Source organism: Ruditapes philippinarum, unplaced genomic scaffold (genome assembly GCF_026571515.1).
Source record: "Ruditapes philippinarum isolate M1 unplaced genomic scaffold, ASM2657151v2 ctg1764_1_1_1_1, whole genome shotgun sequence".
NCBI classification, from domain to species: Eukaryota; Metazoa; Mollusca; class Bivalvia; order Venerida; family Veneridae; genus Ruditapes; species Ruditapes philippinarum.
The window spans coordinates 194,980-213,118 of NW_026857763.1; the positions used below are offsets into that span (position 1 = coordinate 194,980).

At 31.2% G+C, this 18,139-nt stretch overlaps 1 protein-coding gene across 1 annotated transcript in view; it reads right to left on the reverse strand.

Annotated features, from left to right (window-relative positions):
* Positions 1-18,139, reverse strand: part of LOC132750860 (inversin-like) — a 61,111-nt gene that overhangs the window by 21,569 nt on the left and 21,403 nt on the right. Inside the window, 3 exon segments of the mRNA XM_060740920.1 lie at positions 15,191-15,337; positions 16,255-16,464; positions 16,798-16,904. Coding sequence (XP_060596903.1) covers positions 15,191-15,337; positions 16,255-16,464; positions 16,798-16,904 — 464 coding nt within the window.

The window sequence follows — 18,139 nt, forward strand, 5'->3', positions numbered from 1 at the left end:
TAAGTAAGATTATAGGGTCTGCTTACTGTTTAAATTACAGTTTACTCCAATGATTTTCTTTAAAATTGATTCTTGTTCATTTCCTATTTATCTTTCATTCTCATTTTTCATTATCCCAATTTGTTTTCAAATCACTTCCCTTCGTTATTTCACTTTTACTTTAAAACACCTTAACTCATTCAGTAATTTTTCTGAAAATGTTTTACTTCCATCAATTTTTCTGTAATTTTTTAATATCCTGCAATTTTGCCAAAAATTTTCACTTGTAAATCCAAGAAAACTTATATACATTAATAATCCAAGATCTGATTTTACTAAGGAAGGAGTGAAAAATAAGATTACGCAACCAAAGTGCGTTATTTTCATACGGTAACCAATCACATCCTGAAATTCTATTTAAATTTGGTTTAAAATTACGACGTTACCAATATCCTCAAACGATAAATAAAGAATATTCTGTTATCAGTGCCGAAATTGAAGGTTAATCTATCTTAAGTCAAAACATGTCAATAAAAATTTGATCAGCGGGCTCTATTAGACATTTAAGTATAGGTGTGAAAACCCTAACTTCTCATTAGCGGAAATCTGATAGGCAAACACTGATACAAAAGAATTTATATCTGGCGGGTTAGAATCTAAATTTTGTATGTGCACAAATCAAAAGAAAAAAATTACTCTTTTTATTGCCCCATTATTCGTTTTTTCTGTACTTTTTCGTCTGAATAAACAGAGTTAATTGAAGTATAGCAGTTATACCAGACAGTTTAATACCATGTAACGATCCTTCAACACGCTTAATTTCTTTTCCAACCTCAATACAAATTACCTCTAAATGGTTAGTAAATAGCACTTAAAAATTCAAATTCTTACTGCTATTGACAAAATATTATTCCCTTTTATTAACTTCTTTAAAAGCGTGAAAATATTAGGTTTATTAAATTTTAAATTTGTGTGTATGACTTTCTCATTAAATTTAAATCACTTTTTACCTTGATGTTTTCTTATTTTTGTTTGTATGTTTTGTTCTTTGTTTTTTTGTTCTTGTTTTTTTTTCTGTTGAATTTCTCATTAAAAATTGTAACCTTTATCCTAATTCTATCTAAGCTAAATTTAAGGTTTTCTGACAATTAATTATTATGACGAGCATTGCTGAAATTATTATGTACAATTTAATAACAAAAAACAACCCACAAGAAATGCCATAATTCTGTGAAAATCCATGTTATGGACCTTTAAGAAGGTGACCTCCAATATTAGTGTGAGTGTTTTCAACACATTCCCTTCAGAAGTTTTGTAGATACCAACTTGCATTATACCGACACAGGATGAGTACAATGGCTGACTTAATTTCTAACCTTCATACATGAATTGAGTGTTTTTTACAAAATATATTTGTGTGAAACATAATAGTGGCTGTTAAACAAAATCTTTTGACAGTTACAGACTGAACCAACTTAAGGATGTTTATAATACCTCCTTTTATGACCAAGCAAAATTATATGTGCATAACTGACAGGGATTCCAAGAAGGCAGAAGTAAAATATTTATATAACCATGTGATTGGTCAGTTGTTTAGAATTCCAACGGGAGTTAAAGAGTCTTTATACACAAAAGTAACTTTTCACAATCTTTCTATGTGACAGGCTTTGTTGCTGATGTATCTATTTTTTTTGGATTGTCTGGAACCTTTTTATCAACTATATCAACCCGTATTCTAGCCTTGAGGGTCGGTGTCACATAAAACCCAAACCATCATACAAATAACGAAAAAACACTTTTACTATCCATAAGACTGTGTAACAGAATGGCTTAGCCCTACATGTATGTATGTAGAATATTTCATATGATATTTTGTAACCTAATTTAATTATCTAAGGTCTCAGATCAACTTCAAGATAATTCTAATTGATCTCTACACAAGTATAAATGGTCATAATTTACAGACCTGTAAGCTAGAAGGCCTGTCGACCATGATCCTTAGATTACTAGTTCCATGTGTGAATTGATAAAGATTCACTCCACTGACAATTCGCCCTATAACGACTAGCTGAGTGACAATTCACCCCAGATATTATTTTTAGTGTCAATTGGCCATACTTCAAAATAATTATCTAATTAAAACACACCTGTAATTATCAAAATGAAGAAATGATTATATATAGATTAAATGTTTGTTTTGGTATCATTGTGAAATAAAAATGTTCTCTAGTGTATCGACTATCTATAATAACAGACATTGATCATTTTGACTGTTGGGTGTTCAATATTTTTAAACTGATAACAATTCGCCCTACTAAGTTCAGTGATGATTGTGCCCACTTATCTATATAATCATTATGGCATCATTTTCCTTCGAGAATGTTTAAGAAGAACATATATTCTTCGTATTTGCTGAAAAAGATTAATTATATCTGTCATATGTTGCAGTTCGGATCAGAATATCCATCCCTAGGGGACCCGCCCAAGGTTACAAGGCTTGTGGAGTTACCGCTCATGGGCAGGTTCCAGAGGGACAGATATTCTGATGCGAACAACAAACAACTCATGTCAGATATTTTTTCTTGCATATTTCACTATATTCCATTATTTATTTTTTTAATTCTTTGCCTTGATAAGAATATATTTTTCCAAGAAAATTTAGGTGACATTACACTCGTAACTATTTTTCTTTCAACAGCATATGAAATTACAACTTCTTTCAAAACGGTAAAATTATGTGATCTTAAGCATGCCATCCCCCATGCCAGATGAAATTTCCAGCATGGGTAAAACTAACAGAAATACCAATCTGATATGCAAGAAATAAATTTCCAGTTGGTGGTATGCACTGAATATAGTTTATAAGACCTCCAGTTACTTTATAAATATAAATTTCTAGTTTTCAAAGAAAACATATATGTTAGCATACATAGAATTACTAGAAAATATCGTTGTCAACCATGTTGGCAATCTGCTTTATGTAACAAATAAATATGTGTAAATTGAATAATTAAAACTTATTTATAATATTAATGTAATTTATTACTAATAACTCTGAAAGTTAGAAATAAAAAATATTTGTAATTGTTCATTCTGTCTATCACTCAATCAAATGTTGACTGTTAACAGACTATACCAAATAAATGCAAAATTACTCAAGCCATACATATTTTTCAATCTAAATGAATAATAAAAAAAATTTTAATATAAAGGGGGCTAATAGTCACTAAAGTGGGGCGAGTCTTTATGGAGTGAATCGTCACTAAAGTAGGCGAATTTGTAATTGACCCGAGACCGGGCCGCAAATTGTCATTGGGGCTCAATTGTTATAATTCCCCATTCGTTAATCACTCACCAATGGTGCCCAAACTTAAAAGTTTATAACACATAATTTATAGAAGAACAAAGAACTAAAATAACATAAAAACAGAATAATATGATACATACTTTCTTCCCCTGGTTGTTCCAATCATAACCTGGGCATTTAAAACTTTCCTAAATACACTTCCGATACTAGGTTTTACCTTCACCTTTCCCTCCATTTTGTTTGTTGTTAATTCTGATACTTAATAATATCTATAACCACTGATTAAAACTAATTTTCAGTATTTTTTGTATCTTTTATAGTATACAAACATCCAAGTTACTTTAGCTGAATCTTCAACATCTACCTTAAAGCAATGGATAATAATAATTATTATCCTAAAATGGAACTTGTTAATAGAAATTTGAAGTTCCCTAAGTTGCAAATTTTCAATTCCACGCTAAAATCACTGACTAAATTATATTTCCATTCATGTGTCCTCTAAAATATGCACAGTCAAGTTTCTTCAAGACAAAGTCCACATAATCTTGGAGAAAATTTTATCATAAATAGCAATCTAAATTTACTAACAATTAATCTATTCCAATATTAATATCTTCCCGAAATAAATCAAACATCCACGTTCCTTGAGGCAACTCCTTTAAGTCCTCTCTAAAAATAATATCTACAGACTTATATATATCAAATTTATTCTGCTTTTATGAATAAAATCAAAGATTCATTTATATTTGCAACAACCAAATTTTTTTCAATTAGGTCATGAATCTAATGTCAACAAAATTCCTTCTCTCTTTTTTTTTTGTCTTCATGAAAAGCGACAAAAATAATCAAATTTCACAATGTCTTAATTTTTCAAATTATTCCATAATTTCCATACTCTTGACTAATTGAAAAAGAAAAAAATTCTCATTCTTTGTGGTTATTATAATGCCATATTTTTAAATAGCACAATTCCCATGTTATCGAGTAGAGTCCTTTTATGTTTTCACTACAGAAGAGTTATTAAAGCCGGGGTTTATCTGATTGTTTTAACTGTAACAACTGAATAAGTTCCAAAAGATTTGACCGACTTGTTACTTTTTTTTGGTTTATAGACCTATTAACCATAGCCACTATTGTATTATGATATATTGACTTGAATACCGTTCTTTCACTTGGATTGTTTATTTATCACTGTTTATAACACTGTCTGTAGATTCTATTGTTTAAAATGTCAAATTATATCGTTTTACTTGCATTAAAACAAGTTTTCCTTATTCAATAGCAATGAAAAATTATTTACTTCAAAGCAATGCATAATCCTATGTTTACAAAAAAATGAAATAAAAAAATCTAAAATTTAATAAACAGTGTATTATAAGTGAAATCCTCTTTAATAAATAATCTGATAATGTAAAATAAAAAAATCTGGAAAGTCAAAAATAAATAAAAAATATCCTATATAATGAATTAATAAAATTCTTTTTGAAAAGGATTAAACCCTGGCACTAGACATTTAACTACACTTGCTCAAATCCTATAGAAAAGAATATACTCCTAAAAGACTAAAAGATTATTGAAAAATTAAACCAGATATAAAAAAAAAATCCCTGACAAATAATACATAAAACTATCTTGTAATTTTAAAAATGAATAAAATGAATTCTTTTGAAAAATCCAAAACCTGTAGACATTAAATTTCATTTTCTCACTTTCCCCCCTTCACCACAATCCAAAGGTTTTAAATTTGACTCCATGCAAAGTTTTAAATGCTTAACTTGAGACACTTCCAAATAAACATGCTTTTAAACTTTTTATTTTTTTCGTACTTGTATCTAAAATGCTATAGAATTTGTTCAATGTAAAAAAAGATTCAATTATAAAATTCCTATTGTCGAAATTTTACTTTCAACTTGTTTTCACTCTGTCTCTCTCTCTCTTAAACTTTTAAAACCTGTATGTTTGTAAAATGGATTTTACGAATGGTACGTTGTTTTTCCAGTATATTAAGGACCCACTTGACATTATCTACATTATGCTAATTCCAGTGCTAAAAAAGACTTTTTTTTGGTTTAGAGATTATTTAAAGATTTTGGTATAGAGATTATTAAGGGGAGAGGTTTAGAAAATACCAGCAAGTAAATCTGATTAAATATTCCAGATTTATGATAATAACCTTTGAAAACTTTTTTTGTAACCATGCATAGAAATTATGTTTAATAATAAATTTATAGCAAATTAAATAGTCAACAATTTTTTTTGAAATAATTATGTTAGTTTGATTTTCTGGAAGACTGACACTTATTTAAACTCCTATAGTATCTGTTGGGTGGGGAAAAAAAACGTGCTTACTATAACAGAGTTGGTACACTATTAGGACATATGATTGTGACCCTAGCAGGGCTCAAACCCATAACGTCTTTATCAAGAGACAAACACCTTGCAATAATCTACTAGGACAACTTCTTCAAATTTTCACTCAAAATTTAACAAAATCACTTGCCCCTAATGAATCTATCAGTGTTAAGTAATATTTAATTTGTTTTGAAAGATAGTCTTATAATGCAACCTCTACAGAGAGGGCCCTATGTACAGCAACAACCTCTGCACAGCAATCTGGCAACAGTATTGTTTCTTCCAACCATATATTAGATAATAGACAATAAATAAAACTTCTGGTAAAGCAACACCTTTTAGCAACAACCTACAATTCTTTGTTTTCCAACTTAAAGACAAATACTTAACAGAGGCTATGGCAGTATAGATACAAGCTTTGAAACTTCACAATAAATTTAACTCAGGTAAAGCAACACCTTTTAGCAACAATCTACAACCTTTTGTCTTCCAACTTAAAGATAAATGCTTAGCAGAGACTGCAGCAGTAAAGATAAATTCTAAGCAGAGGTAATGCACAGTATAGACGTAAGCTTTGAAACTGACAGTCCTTTTTGCAAGTAAAGAAACAAGCTGTATAGGATAACTTTTCATGGTGTTGTCATGTTATCATGAAGTGCTTTAAGTAACCATTAGTTCGTGGAATAATGTTTACCAATACAGATACTCCAGATCTCTTGGTAATCAGGGTTTTTCCCACCTTAACATGGGGTAGAAATAAACTTTTATAGTTACAACTTGGTAAATACATTAATTATAAGTGCAGCACGTTGATCATTCATTGTGAATGGTAGTGCACTGTGAAGCTTAACAGTAAAAGTCTGTACCCTGTGATGAGAGGCAAAACTAAAATTAATTTGCAGAGTTTAGGATAACATCTATTTTTGTGATCCTGTAATCTTGTATTTCATTGTTAAGTAATGAATACAATAAACAAGCCCTTTTATAAAAACACGGATGGAAACAAGATAATTTAGAAATACCTTGGTACTTCCCTACCCAGTTAAATGCAAGCATCAACTTAGCCATCTAAGAATTTTAATTACCAGTACACCTTTTACATCCATCAAATTAATTTTTAATTGAATTTCTATATATTTAAAAAAGAATCAATGTGAAAAAAAAATTTAATGTAAAAAAAACCACCACAAATCTGATTATCTTCTGTACAATTACCCACTCAAAGACTGCGTTATACAAAAAGATTTCAAGTCAAGATGTATACATGATTATTTTCAATTTCTTCAATATTAACATAGATAAAGTTAGATTTTCAAATAAATTTGGGACTAAAAAAAAAAAATAATTAGGAAATATAATTGTTTACCATAACAATTATGTCATGGCCTTGTAACCTAAAGAAATTAATACGACAAAAGGATTTTTCTTGATTTTATACGTCCTACAATTAAAAATCCTAATCTCTCACTAATTCTATTGTTAAGTACGAGGCAGTATAATAAACACTACAATGTTAGTATTATTACAAATTACAAATATTCTATTAAAGCTTTCAATACCAGAAATCGTTTTAACAATTGACGATACAAAATCTACGTTAATCTGTGAAATACATAATGTATAGGGCGAGTAAACAAGTAAAAGTTAAAATCTGAATATTTGAGGACCGGGATTATAATATTATAAAAGGACCCGGTGTAATACTATTGTATCTTTCTACCGTTTCTACTAATGTGTTTGCACTGAAGTTCTCAAGCTGTTATGACAATATAAATCCATAACCTGCTTATAAACTTATTCATGTTTTCCCAATGTTATTTTATTCCAGTTCATGGTTTTGTTTATGCTTTAATTAATATTTTAAGTCTACAACATAATTTGTCTGATGCATAACTTTTATTATTTGCACAGTTTTCACTTGTTCTATACTCATGTGTAGGAATACATATACATTTGGTGTTTTACTATTGTTTCTCACTGAAAGTAGTATTTGACAACTTTCAATACGTTTTGACAACTTTCAATACGTTTTACATATTTTTTTATTCTTCCTGTCTGATAATAACATGGGATAAGTGAATGACTGTTTTACTCACGAGTAATACAACCTTTGTCACCAGTATAGAGCCAGGACAGCCTGCACATCAATACCGTCTGACTTTATGCGTAGCTCTCTGGCTTTATTTAATCTACAACCAACGCCCTGAACCCAAACAGAGTTTGCCTTAAAGTAAGTCTTACTGTAATGCTTACCCCACCAAAAATTCTATACAACGGCCAATATAGTAGCAAATTGGTTAACTTCAAGAACATTATTTTTTTCAAAATCTTGGGCATTATTAATATACATTATTTATAATCATTCATCCTTTATCGCTTTGTACTAAATTCCAGTTATAAATGGTTTAAAATTATTAAATGTTGAAGATTATGAAAAATCACACTGGTGGCTCTGTATACTGTGTCGGCTCAGCTCAAATTTTGTACTTTGACATTGGAATCCTTTTCACTTTGAATGGATTGTTCTAAATTAACAACTGGGCAAATTCATTTTAATAAATTCAGCAGTTTAATTTAAGACTAACATTGCATGCATTACTTATTGTCTACTGTATTCTTATTGTACATGTATAGCTTTTCTTTTCAGTTTCACAGAGCAATATAACATATCAAATATATCCTGTAAAATAAAAAAACAATTAAATTGAAATGTGATTCTTAAATCGAAATTATTGAATTAATTTTAATATCTATGGCCAGTATTTATTTCACACCTTAAACAAATAAACAATACTATTAAATTCACACATTAAGAAACATAGGTAATTTATATCTTGAAAAGTTCAATGTTTTAATGTGCTTTCCGCAGTCACTGACAAAAGATTTAATTACCTTTAAACACAATTTTGCTTTCACATTTTGAAAGATAATAAATTTACCAAAAGGTCAAGCATGCTAATATAATAATGCTTTAATGACACGAAAAATTCTATATCTCTTATCGCAAGTATTGACGTTTGGAAAATATTATACATGTTTATATATATCAATGTCATTATGCACTGAACTTTTTAAAGACCCATTATCCCACAGAAATACTTTTATTTCTACAGCTTAAAAAGACTTTTATTTTTAGTGGCTTGTTATGGTTTTCAAAAAGTAATTGATTTGCCAATTACATTAATTATCTTTTTCTTCTGTTTCTTTTAGGTTACTAGTTCAGTAATATAGTAATTTAGTATTATGTACTGAAGACAAAGTACTTACTTTGTTACTTTGTTTACATTTTGTTACTTTATTTCACATTTTTCGCTACTATGTTTATGTAATAAGCATCTGATTCTATAATGCTCTAAAAACATTACTTAAATGATTTTAATCTTAAACTGTTACCCTTTGTAAAGAAGTAAAAAATATGTACTTTAAGTTTAGAATCCCCAAGCTAATATTGGGCTACAAACAATACAAATAAACTTTTATAGTTACAGTTTGTATGAACTTTGGGGAAAGGGGGAAAGCTTGAAAAAACCAACTTTTGATAAGTTCTGGATTATAAACAACTATTTTACACAGAGGAATCTGCAGAATATGTTGAAAATGTTCTTTATAACAATGGGAAGACAGCCAGTTCTGTTAAATATGATTAAAATCTTTAATTTACTGCAAAATGATTATTATTTTTGGGGTACTAATTTTTGTGGTTTTCCTGGATAGGTTAATCCAGAAATTTAAGATTCCACAAAATTTCATTTCATCTGCTGTAAGATTTTTTGCATCACATTTAACTAACATTTTACCATTTGGAAAAAAATAAACAGTCCACGAAATTAAAGAACTCACAAAAATTTTCTTTGTAAGAAAACCATAAAATTTCATGCCCCATGAAATTAAATTAATATGCAGTATCTGATTCAATTTTTGCGGATATTTTTCAAATTAAAACAAAAAAAACAACAATGACATACCCTGTACGGTTCGGCATTATATTAAATCCACAACTACCACATCTAATTTATGTAACAAAATAAACTATTTTTAATTCCAACGTAACAATTTTACATTTTTTTCTGATTCATTTATCCAACACTATATAATATCTCTCACATTGATAATAAATTTTCATAATTTTTTTAATGTTCATAAAAAATAAGGTTCTACTTATAATACATATATCATATTCAATGTCATGATAAAAATGGATATCTTTTATAAAAGCTACATTTTAAAATCTCAGAGACAGACAGTTGTATCTGTGTATAAAGTTTAACTTCAGATACGATATTTAAGCAGTGAGGCAAAGTATTTGTTACCAGCTTATCCCATATTAAATGATTAATATTTTTCTGTGTTGTCTTGAATATTAAGAGGATTATTTCAAAAATATATACACTTCAGTTACCCTTGTTTTCATTAATTCATTTATAATAATATAAGATTTTCTAACTACCGTAAAAATCCTATTGAGCATTGCTTTTTACAAAAGAAGTTGGTCCGGGTATTCAAAACTGCTATTATTTTTTCATTATATTTTACAATTAATAATTCACTTATTTGTACTTAGGAAAAATGTTAATTAACATTCCTTGTAACTTAGAGAATATTTATATACATTTTTTGTTGTTTAATTTATTTCTTAATTGTGTTGAATATTATACAGATTGATTCAATAAAATCACAACCACATGCTTCCATTCCATTTATTAAAATTCAAAACTAAAATATGTAATTACCATAAAATCCCTTTTGAACACATTTCATTTGATAGAGGTAGTGCTTTATTTATGATTAATATTTTTCTGTGTTTGCCATGATTACTTAACAAGCCCTTATTATCATAATTCAGAAGTGACTGCCTTACAATTTAATACATTTTAAATGGAATAGGTCATCAAAATATTTTTGGCTCAGACCAAAATATTATGTTGACTTATTTTCATTCAAATTACTGTAATTCCTTTGATTAATAATTCCATGTGACTAATAGAGACATTTACCTAACGTTCCTTTCTGATGGATATTAAGAAAACTATCAATTTATTGTTTTCATTTTTTGTGAACCTTTTTCCTCTTCACACTGGATCTTGTATAGTATTAATGCAGGATTATGTTTTTAAAAAGCTTTAAACATTAAATTTGAATTTCTTGCATTTCTTACATAGACACAACAGGGGCATGTTAAACAGATAATGCAAAAGATTATAAAGAAATATGCTCATAATTAAATTGGACATGGTATTTTTGAGGGTTCCTTAGCCCGATTTCCGTGAAAAGCCTTGCAACGCTTTTCCATTTAGGTCCTACATTTAGAATTATTAGAGTGAGCGCAATTTTGTACACAAGTTAGTGGTCTAGACCTACATCAAATAAAATATTAATCTCGAAAAAATATTCACAGTCCGGTCAAGTCAAAAACCTCAGTGGAGTCCCTTTAAAATCCATGTTTATGAGCTATTCTTAAACATAGGTAAAATCTAGGAAATCCTGTACTAAGCAATTATGTTCAAAGAATTTCAGGAATAACTCTGAAACTTTAAACCAATGTTATATGTATAAATGATGAACATAACTTCAAATTTAAATGAAAAATACAATGAAAAAACAACACAAGAAGGGAAGCTAATTAAAACCAGAGAATAAAACTGTGCTGAAATGAAAATACAGGATAAAAAAAGGTTTATTTCAGGTGTCTCCTTTTCTCTCTTATTTGCAGATGATACTGCATGTTTTGCAGACGATGCTGCATATTTTCATTGTTTCATTTTACAAAAACCGTTATATTTACAATCTCTGTCGACATATTAACTTATGGTCTTTTCAGCTTTCTGTACCAGCAGCATTTATTACAAATAGATACAAAACCATACACTTGGATGCCAATAACTGCTTTCAATCAAGCTACCTTCTTTTTTTATTTCAGCCGGAGACCAGAAATATAACTTTTTTAGGACATAACAGAAAAAAGAGTAAAACAGTAAAAGGTTAAGTGAACAAAAAGTGCAGGTAACAGTGAAGATTACATCATACAGCAAGGTGATCTGCCTACCTGTGACGTTCTACGGTGTAAACTACAATGTTATATACAGGTTGTAATGAATATTATCTATAAACTACATATATACATGTGTAAAACAGTTATTAACTATCAATCACCTGAGATCGGATCAAATTATACAAAGGAGAAACAGGCGCAGATCCAGGTTTTCTTTATCAGACAGTTTTGCAAGATTTTGACTAGTTTTCCAGATATTGGTCATGAGTCAAAATTTTGCTGATTTTCATTAGTACTTGCATGATTTTTGCTTTAAAAAATTTAAGTTGATATCTAAATTGCATATATCTAAGTTCCACATAGAAAACAAATCATTTGAAAAACAAATAAACTTAAGTTGATATCTAAATCGCAGGAAGGTTCCCCGTAGATACCAAATCTAAAGAGGGTCATGATCCCCTAACCTTCTCCCTGGATCTGCACATGTAACACATAAAAGTCATCTTAAAATAATAAATAATTGGTTCAGAAATGATGTAAAGCGCTGATGTATCAAAAACTGCTTACCTTTCAAAATTGAAAAAAAGCACAGAGGAAACAAGACTTATAACAAGAATAAATGTAAAAGTGATGAATACTCTTCTATGTCACTTTCACAAAGCTAAAATCATGGTGAAAGTAATTGGAAACAAAATTTATCACTACAGGCGATGGATACTCCCCAAGTCCATGTTTATCAATACATTGGTCAACAAATAAAGGCTGTATGAGCAAATATTTTCATAAAAAAATCTATTTTTAGCATTGGTGACTTTGACCTTGATGAAAGTGAACCCTAACTATAGCTCCAGTTAGAAGATCCACCCAAAGTATGTACCTAACAAATATGGAAGCAAGACCATCCAAGATGACAGAAAAAATACAGAAAATTGGAAGGAAGTACAAAGCAGCAACTGTATTTTTCACTTGAAAAAAAAATGTAGCAGAGGACATAATAAAACTTCATGAAAAACATAAAAGATTTGAATAAGAGTTGGCAACACACAGATACAGATCAAGACATCTTTTATCAGTTGAACAGAGCATTTTTTATCCAGTCCATTTTAGGTACTGATATTTAGCTAATTCAATTCAATTCACAAAGAAGAAATCAAGAACACAGTTTGATGGATAAAACAAGATATGTTTGTAAAACATGTATGCCCCCTATCAGCAGCCAATTAGTCATGTGATAAGGTTATTATGACTTCTGACCCAGTGATCAAACAATTAATAAGGGTTATCAAGTATCTACTGGTCATGACCTTAACCTTTGACCCCTTGACCCAAAACTCAATAGGGGTCATCTGCTGGTCACGACCAATCATCATACAAAGTTTGAAGTTCCTAGGCCTCAGCGTTTTTAGTTAATTGATCGGAAACAGTTTTAACATACAAGGTCAATGTGACCTTGACCTTTGACCCCTTGACCCCTAAATCAATAGGTCATCTGCTGGTCATGACCAATCACCATACCATGTTTGAAGTTCCTAGGCCAAAGGGTTCTTAAGTTATTGATTTGAAAGCATTTTTACCTACAAGGTCAAAGTGACCTTGCCCTTTGATCCCTTAACCCCAATATCAATAGGGGTCATCTACTGGTCATGACCAATAATCATACCAAGTTTGAAGTTCCTAGGCCTAAGGGTTCTTTAGTTATTGATCGGAAACCGTTTTTACCTAAGAGGTCAATGTGACCTTGACATTTGACCCCTTGACCCCAAAATCAATAGGGGTCATCTACTGATCATGACCAATCACCATATCAAGTTTGAAGTCCCTAGGCCTAAGGGTTCTTTTCGTTATTGATCGGAAACGGTTTTTACCTACAAAGTCAATTTGACCTGGACCTTTGACCCCTTAACCCCAAAATCAATAGGGGTCATCTGCTGGTCATGACCAATCACCATACCAAGTTTGAAGTTCCTAGGCCTAAGGGTTCTTTCGTTATTGATCGGAAATCGTTTTTACCTACAAGGTCAATGTGACCTTGACCTTTGACCCCTTAACCCAAAATCAATAGGGGTCATCTGCTGGTCATGACCAATCACCATACCAAGTTTGAAGTTCCTAGGCCTAAGGGTTCTTTTGTTATTGATCAGAAACCGTTTTTACCCATGAGGTGAATGTGACCTTGACCTTTGACCCCTTGACCCTAAAATCAATAGGGGTCATCTACTGATCATGACCAATCACCATACAAAGTTTGAAGTTCCTAGGCCTTAAAGTTCTTTAGTTATTGATCGGAAACTGGTTATTGCTTACAAGGTCAATGTGACCTTGACCTTTGACCCCTTGACCCCAAAATCAATAGGGGTCATCTACTGATCATGACCAATCACCATACCAAGTTTGAAGTTCCTAGGCCTTAAAGTTCTTTAGTTATTGATCGGAAACCGTTTTTGCTTACAAGGTCAATGTGACCTTGACCTTTGACCCCTTGACCCCAAAATCAATAGGGATCATCTACTGATCATGACCAATCACCATATCAAGTTTGAAGTTCCTAGGCCTTAAGGTTCTTTAGTTATTGATCGGAAACCGTTTTTTACCTAAGAGGTCAATGTGACCTTGACCTTTGACCCCTTGACCCCAAAATCAATAGGGATCATCTACTGATCATGACCAATCACCATATCAAGTTTGAAGTTCCTAGGCCTTAAGGTTCTTTAGTTATTGATCAGAAACCGTTTTTGCTTACAAGGTCAATGTGACCTTGACCTTTGACCCCTTGAACCCAAAATCAATAGGGATCATCTACTGATCATGACCAATCACCATATCAAGTTTGAAGTTCCTAGGCCTTAAGGTTCTTTAGTTATTGATCGGAAACCGTTTTTGCTTACAAGGTCATTGTGACCTTGACCTTTGACCCCTTGACCCCAAAATCAATAGGGGTCATCTACTGGTCATGACCAATCACCATACCAAGTTTGAAGTTCCTAGGCCTAAGGGTTCTTTAGTTATCACTCGGAAACCATTTGGTCTACGGACCGACGGACCGACGGACCGACAAGTGCAAAGCAACTTCGAAATGGGGGCATAAATATTACACCAATCATTTTTGGGCAAAAACTGAAAATCTATAAACTGCTGTTTTTTGGGGGGTTTTTGTTGGGGTTTTTTTGTTTTTTTTTAAAGAAAATTGGAAATGTGTCTGACCAATTGGATATAAAAAAATGCCCTGTATACAAGAAATGAATAATGAAAGTTTTTAATCAAAATGGCATTTTTTTTTTTTTCAAGATTTTTTAGATCTGATTTATTTATATAAGCTTAGAATATAGGCGAATAAGACACAGCTATAGTAGTGAGAAACTGAATAAATGACTACCAGCATGCTATAGTTCTAGTTGTGTAGGTGCCAAAGAAAAATATCATAAAAGAGATACTAAAGAAAAGGTGGGTGGGGTACTAAATACAGGTGCAGTATATAGCATGCTAAAATTATAACCGAAACTTAACCTGTGTCAGGGACTCAATTTTTGGGAACATTTCTGTGGATGTGTGCATGATAGACCTACTTCCTGTGGGGGTCACCCCGCCGCGATTTGTGATCGTGATCCGATTTTGATTTACTTCCGTGTATCGTTGTTTTGCGTAGTCGGTCCTCAACTTCTTTGCGATGTTTATCGTCCTCCTTCTTCCTGAACTCTTCTGTGGCTCTTTTCCTGTAAATTTAAAATTGCGCTACAATCAACTTCAAACAATCTCGAGATTAGTTTTAATTTGAAACAGTTTTTCTTTATGATCATTCTTTAAAACAAATTTTGCAATTAATAAAGCTTCCGGGACTAACTAATTCCCGGCTGACTACATAGGGAGATAAAATCATTAGGTTGAGATGCATAAATCTCTTGTGTAGTCTGAAAAGATATAAAATACTGTCATGGAAATTGTCATTAATGAATTTCTAACATTTTGTCTATGTTACATGTATTTTGTTTAAACATAGCACACAGTAAAGATGGCATGGCAACTTAAATGCTGTCCTGGAAAAAGCAGAGCTTAGGTGCATTTTTTATGTGAGTATTATTAAAGTCTGAGCCAGCACCTGAGCAGGACCACTAACCTTTTGTAAGCTAGATATAATGGTTTATCACATTAAAATTCTCAAGCAGGATATAAACACCTGAAGCAGTGAAATGCAAATGGTTTAAAAGCCAGCAATCTTCACCATTTGACTACGAAGGCCCCAGTATCAAAACTTGGTCATTTGCCGTTACTACTGGAACTGAAAGTGATTTAAGCCTGGTAGAGACAGGCAAACCTGTACTTCCATGCCCTTTCTTGTTGACTTACTTTGAAATTTTTAACTTGATATCCCCCATTATTGCCAATGGACAATTCCAAAAACTGATGCTAGACAAGCGGGCATCGAAAAATATTTTCAGAATCACTCGTCCTACAGGACTAGTAGCTTCAAAATCCAATTTGCAGGCAATATTTTTCTACTCATCCTGCATCAACTGCTATTAAAATCTACTTGTAATAACGAGTGGACGAGTGAAATTTTTTATTTCTGAGTCAATCTAAGATATTCAACAGCCTGTCATATATCATTTTGAAAAGAAAGTTAATAATTTACCTCGCTGCCTCTTTCTTTAGCTGTTCATGCTTCATCAGCAATCGTTTATTTTCTTTAAATGTTTTCCGCACTCGGTACCCTCGGAAAGCTGACTGGATTTTTAACGCAGCGATATCTTGTATTCCGGTTATTGAAAGCGCCCCCTGTTCTAACATGTACTGAGCCACTTCATGGTGCTCTCCCATTAATGCGTAGTCTAATGGTGTGTACCTATAAAATTAAAATGTGAAATTTAGTGGTCTGAGACCATGACTATGTTTTTGATTATAATTGACTTTTAGAATTGTGCATTTTGTGGTTTCTGACATTAATTTTCTAAGCTAAAGGTACATGGCATGTTATGATAATAAATATAATTTAAAACTGTGCATTTTGTGACCATTTATTACAAAGGCTGATGCCATAACACTATGAAAAAGTGTGTAACTAAAATATTTAAAATTAAAATGAACTTTGTGATTTATGATCACACCAAGGTGGATGCCTCTCTCTAGGTATTTAAAATCATAATGTCAAAAAAAAATGTTTGAAATTATACAATACCTGTCTTCTGTAAACTCCATGTGGTTAGGAAAAGTTCTATATTCTATGAGTAACTTGACAGCATCTAGATGACCTTTACTACATGCCCAGTGTAATGCTGTCATACCCTGTAATATATATAATATATAGAGGATATTGAATGAGTGTAAGTTCATACTGTGTTTATTGAACGAGCCTCTTGCGAGCAAAATATTATTTTATTCAATGAGTTTAAATAAATTTGGAAATGAACCTTCAAGAACATAGTATTCTATTTATCAAAGACTGTTTATATTGTAAAAGAGTAATTTTACATTAAGGTATGATCCACCTAATGCATTACCTCCACTTTGAAGAGTACTCAAATAGGCTAGAACTACTGTAAGCTGCATTGAAACTGAGGGGCGCGGGTTCAAGCCCCAGAAGAGGCAACTTTTTTTTTCTTTCTTTTTTTTTCTTTGAACATTATTTGTGTCTCTCAGATCACTCTTGATAAGAAAAAAGTGTTTCGTTTTAATTATAAAATTATTATTGGTATTTATTGGATAAATTGTGCCAAATTTATTATCAATTATGCTACCGGATATTTTCAAAGTCTAATAAAATAAAAACTAGACGGTAAAAGTATTTTATATTTGACAAGCACATCAAATATACTTTTAAGAAAATTTATGCAAACTTTGAAAACAGCCCCTGATTTGAGTAAATTTTAGGGATATTTTTAATAAGGCCCTCCAAGTATAAAAATGATCAAACAACTACTTAAAATGGGTGGGGAAGGGTAACATTTATATACATATTTCAAACGTTTTGAGTAGAAACAATAATTTTGCTGGGCCATTTGTTAGCTGAATGATATCATTTGTTTCTTAAATATTTTCTATAGGAAAACATCATTTTATAATGATTATATAATAGAATAATTAGAGTTTCTCATTTCTGAAAAAGAACCCTTCTAATAGCCAAGTTTTACTTTAGAAAAATATTCATAACTCGTAAACCGTACGGTAAACTTTGTTTAAATTTTGCATTCTTATGTCTTTTCAGGTGTATAACTGACCTATGTTGTCAATTTTATAGTTCCTTATAGTGCCCATTAGGGGGCTCATACCTTAACAAGCCTATAGTGTTACGCTTCCATTTAGCGCGTCTTTACACTATGTTTGTATAACGCAAATGACGACACAAAATACTAATTTTACGGAGTCACAAAATCGGCACGGGTATGTGATAAAAATGTGAATGTCATATGGTGACTTTCCAGCTTAACCCAAGATGCACACTCTTATATTTTGCCCTTATTATCATTATTTCACCAACAGGTAGGACCTGAGTTACACGCACAAGCTTTCTGTAAGCCTGC